Source organism: Sminthopsis crassicaudata, chromosome 4, assembly GCF_048593235.1.
Source record: "Sminthopsis crassicaudata isolate SCR6 chromosome 4, ASM4859323v1, whole genome shotgun sequence".
NCBI classification, from domain to species: domain Eukaryota; kingdom Metazoa; phylum Chordata; class Mammalia; order Dasyuromorphia; family Dasyuridae; genus Sminthopsis; species Sminthopsis crassicaudata.
In genome coordinates this window covers 319,808,734-319,813,733 of record NC_133620.1, presented here as the reverse complement: position 1 = coordinate 319,813,733, position 5,000 = coordinate 319,808,734, and the positions used below count along the sequence as shown (strand labels likewise).

The following is a 5,000-nucleotide window of genomic DNA, read 5'->3' as shown; positions in this document are numbered from 1 at the left end:
TGAATTAATTCAACAAATATCGGTTGAACTGACTGAAATTCCTAAAACTAGTTCTATTTTTTTTTTAATTAAAGCTTTTTATTTTTCAAAACAATGTGTGGGCAATTCTTCAACATTAGCCCTTGCAAAACCTTGTGTTCCAATTTTCCCTCCCTTCCCCCACGCCCTCCCCTAGATGGCAAGTAGTCCAATATATATGAAACATGGCAGAACTATATGTTAAATCTAATGTATGCATACATATTTATACAATTATTGTGCTGCACAAGAAAAATCAAATCAAACAAGTAAAAAAACAAAAGCAAAATAAATTGCAAGCAAGCAACAACAAAAAGAGCGAGAATGCTATGTTGTGGTTCCCACTCAGTTCCCACTGTCCTCTCTCTGGGTGTAGATGGTTCCCTTCCTGATTTGAATCATCTCTTGCTCTTTTTGTATTTATTCTAAGTCTCACATACTCATTAACCTTGACCTCTGCACCCTTCTTTCCCTGTTCTGGAACTTCTCCACTTCACCAAGCCTATTAAGTTCTTCTGTGTCTTTTCCCACCTCAGAGGAGTTAATTCAGTAGTGAGTAGTTTTCAGCTTGGTCCCAACCCCCTCCCCAATTCTGCGCTGGACACAGAGGAGCTACTTGCTGACTTCATTCCCATTATACCTCTCCCAGGAGGCTCTGGTTGAGGGAGAGAGCCAGGAAGAAGAGGAGGAAGGGAAGTAGTACATTTACCTTGACGGATGGAAACGTAGCGCCCATTGGAACCCATAAACACCACTTGGGGGTGACTCTCCTCCAGATCAAAGAGTTCATCCTTGCTCGGCTTAGAGCTGCGCCCAGCCTTGAGGGTCCCAGTGGGCCCCATGGGGGCCAGGTATCTGCCATCACAATCCTTGAAAGCCAACTTGCCTGCTTTGAATTCCAGGGTATAGCGAGCCCGGGGCTCTGGCTCCCACACCAGTTTACCATCATTGCGCAGGTAGCGGCTGTCACAAGTCTTCAGACAGTACTGCTTATTTAGGAATATAAGAGTAATAAGGGCGTCCACGCCCCAAGGAATGTTGCTGTCAGTTGCAATCTCATCCTCCTGTGGGCACAGGTGGGCATAGCGCCGGCGGCTGATGCTCAATAGGTTGGCCTGCGGATGGATGGCGAGGTGGACCGTCCAGAGCTCAGCAGGTGTAATGGTTGGCGAAAAGCAGGAGAGGTGGTCCTCGGAGCCCCCAAAAAATCGCCGGTAGGGTTCCGACTGCAGGGCCCAGCGCCCATCCGAGTGGGTGACGATGAGGAAGCGGGCATCCCGGCCCGGCTTCTCTGCCTCACAGGACACCTTCCCATCCTGGTCGGCTTCCAGGTAGCGCCCTAGGTGACTTCGGAAGAAGACGGCTGAACTGCTACCTTCATCCTGCTCTAAGACCCAAATCTGCTTCTTCTTAAGGCTAGAGGCCGAGGCATTTACCTTGAAACCAAAGCTTTCCGCCGTCAGGTAGCGATCCTCTTCATTGATCAAGCCAAATTGGATCTTCAGCACCTGGTGGATCCCATTGGTTGGCATCTTTGGGGCCCCCAAGGGACCCCTTGCAACGATGGCTTCTCCTGCCCCACTTGGTGTGGGTACCCCACTTTGTCGCTTTGCTCCAGACTCTCCTGTTCTCCAGCAAATTCTGTGTAGCTAGCTGGAGCTGAGGATCTCTGCTGCTGGAGGTCAGGGACCACCCTCCCTGGGAGCTAATTCTTTAGCTATTACTGGGATCCCCTCATTGAACCCCATGGGTCAGGGGTCCCCGGGGCCACCAGCTCCTCCACTGACCAGTCCCTTCCTCGGAGACACTGTGCAGGTCACCTCTTACATGACCAGGGAGAGAGGAGTGATGGGGTGGATCAGACAACGTGTACACTTAGGAGCTGCCGCCTGGTTTAATTAGCCACAGCTAGGATTACAGAGCTCTCCCAGATCTCAATGAGACCGGAGCCATCAGTAAGCAACAGTCAGCCCCAGGAAGGAAGGGGGGCTCTGTGCTGAAGACAATGGTCCTTGCCTACTCTGCCCACCCTCCCAAGAAGCCTGAACCCCAGCAGCCCTGCCTCTTCTCCCTACCTTCCAGCCCCCTTTCCCTTGCGCCTTCCCTCAGCCTCTTCTGGGGCCCCTTTCCCTGGATCTGCGCTCCTCTAGCTGCACAGCCCAGCTCTCCTTGGAGGCTCAGCAAAAGCTTATGGTGGAAAACTTACTGTGTAACCCGATCACTGCCCAGGCCTCCCTCAGCTGGCCTTCCAGATCTGTTCCCTTTCATGTCGGGATAAAATTACGCTTCTCTGATTCCTACCACTGCCAGGAGTGGGTCATCTCACCCCCCTGGCCTGTCGGACCCATAAGCTCCTTATCAATTAGTCCAATTTGTTATTGGTTTAGACCTTCTGTCCTTCCTCCTGCCCCTGGCCCTCTCCATCTGTCCCTCTGGGCATCCTCCCAGCCCTGACCAGCTCAGGGGATTAGAAGAGGGGAATCCACTGTGTCCTGTCCCAGTCCCCTCAGAGGAGCCCTTCTGGCCGAGCCTTTTGGCCGCTCTGACCCAAGCCAGCTATCCTCTCCCCTAGGAGAGTAGGGGAAAGCAGTGTGGGAACTGTGGCTTCCGTGACAGAGGAGAACAAATACTCCTTGGCCTTGACCCTGATTCAGTTCCCAGATCTCTGACCTTGGGGAAAGGAAGCCATACCAAAAGGCAAGTATGGGGAGGCAATGGATTGTTGTTTGAGATCTGACACAAGGGACTCAGCATCAAGCTAGCCCCGAGCAGGCTAAATAACACCCCCTTTTTTTCCTCCCTCTGTCCCAACTCTTTATGTCAGAGGAATCACAAATCATTGAGCCTCAGAGATTCAGGAGACCTGAGCATTCCTCAAAAGCCTACTTCCCCAACCTGACCAGTGCTTCAAACGGCTTTCTAGCCCTCAGACAAATAACCCTTCACCTCCTGTTTGGACACCTCCAATACCCTCGCTATGGCTGGGAGATAACAGAGGTTTGTGGGATGCAGTGGCAGAGGTTTGCTAATGCACTTAATTATTGGGCAGAGGGAAGAAATCCTAGATCAGGAACACAGACCTGGGGCTACACCATTTGGGAGTTGAGAAAAATACACAGATGAGTTGAGGAACTTGTCTAAAGTATATATGTAGATGTCAGAGGTTGGATTGGATGGATTTCCTCCTATTTTGTCTTCATCATTAGTAGAGGAAGCCATGAATTCTTCTTAGCTGTCCAAGGGTACTATACAGGAAAGTTGGGCTTGAAGTCAGGAGGGCATTGAATCCAGGTTCTAACACTAGCTGTGTGACCTTGGCTAAGTGGGCCTTAATCTCTCAATTTTCTTATCTGTAAAATGGAGATTAAAATGGAGATAATCATATTTATGCCAAGGAACTCATTGAGCTTAGCATGGCACTTAACAAATATTTGCTGATTGATTGATTGAGCTCCTGTGGGGGAAATGTGTTTTGTGAACCTCAAAGGGCTGTCAGAAATCTGAGCTGTCACAATTATAGTGTTTCATGGGGACAGTCTGTTGGATACCATATGAAGAGAGTGAGAGAGCTAGTCCTATTTTTTAGGGTCACAGTCAAATGCCATCATGGGGACTCAGAAAGCTATATGTCTTGGGAGGACTGGAGGCTGAGAGCTTAGACACTGCCAAGATCCTCTCTTAGGATACTGAGGAAATTGAGATTTCTTCTTTCTACCTTTCCCTGCCTTCAACAGCACCGGGGTCTCCTCTCCCAGTTCTCTCTGCCCCCATGCATTCCCTGGGATAAATGTGGCCCCCCAATTGCAATAAGTTCTTTAGTAGCAACATAACCTCTGTCACTAGTCTAGGTGTCTAAGGAGGTCCCTGAGCAGTCTTCCCACATCCTTTTCCCATCCCCAGGCCAGTCTGTCTTCTGCACCTGCCTTGGGGGCCAGGAGCCAGAATAGAAATCGGATCTCTCCATCCTGGGAGGCAACCAACCAAGGTGTCCTCTTCCTCATCTTGGTGTTTTGACCCAAATGTCTCCCTGGGGACTCAAAAGGGGAGAGGAACTGAGAGAGAAGAAAGAAGTAGGGGGACTTCTTTGGATCTGAGGAGAATTAGCCTAAATTTTGGACAAAAACAGAGGAATCTGAAAGTATTCATGGCCCCAATTCTCTTAGGTGATTTTTTCACACTCCTCCACAGTCCCAGAGGAGTTAGAAAGCTTATCTGTAATATCTACTACTTACTAGTTGTGAGCCTAGAGTAACCAATCAATCAACAAGTAATTGTTAAGTACCTACCTCAGACACTCACTAGTTAAGTGACTCTGAGTCCCATAACTCTATCTGCCTCAATTTCCTCCACTGGAATATGGGAACGGGACTATTGTGAAGATCAAAATAGATATTTATAGAGTATTTTGCAAACTTGTAAATGCTTTGTAGATTCTGTTATTATTATTAACTTTGTTTAAAGTGCTTTGCATATGCTAGCTGTTATTACCATTAAATTTGTTTAAAGTGCTTTGTAGATGCTAGCTGTTATTGTTATTATTAATTTGAAGAAGAGAATCTCTATTGAGAGCCTTTCTAAACTTCAGTTTCCTTCTCTATGTAAAATAAAGGGGCCAGACTAAGTTCAGCTCTAAATGTCTAATTCCCTGATCCTCTGTAAACTCTACAACTTTGGGGTGATTGGAGTTGAGGTCTGAAAATACGAGGTATCCCCACATCCAGATTAGGACCCATGAATATGGGCATTCAACAATGTTTATGTGCTAGGGATGAGGCAAAAATTGTATCCTAATCCAGTAACTTGGTATAGGGAGGACTATAAGGAAGAACAGAATAGAGAGAAGAGATTTACTAAACTGTAGGGTCCACAAAGGCTATGTGTGGGTGGGCATGGGGGGTGGTATATTCCAGTCTGTGGATAAAATCAAATGTAGATGTATACAGTGATGAACATTGTGTGGATGATCTGAGCCAGGAAAACAC

The 5,000-nt window shown here is 47.8% G+C and overlaps 1 protein-coding gene across 1 annotated transcript in view; it reads right to left on the bottom strand.

Annotated features, from left to right (window-relative positions):
• The window catches only part of FSCN2 (fascin actin-bundling protein 2, retinal), a 20,113-nt gene extending 17,896 nt beyond the window's left edge, over positions 1-2,217 (bottom strand). The window contains exon 1 of the mRNA XM_074260399.1: positions 728-2,217. Coding sequence (XP_074116500.1) covers positions 728-1,550 — 823 coding nt within the window. The 5' untranslated portion in view covers positions 1,551-2,217. The remainder of the gene's footprint in view (positions 1-727) is intronic.
• Positions 2,218-5,000: the final 2,783 nt, after the last annotated feature.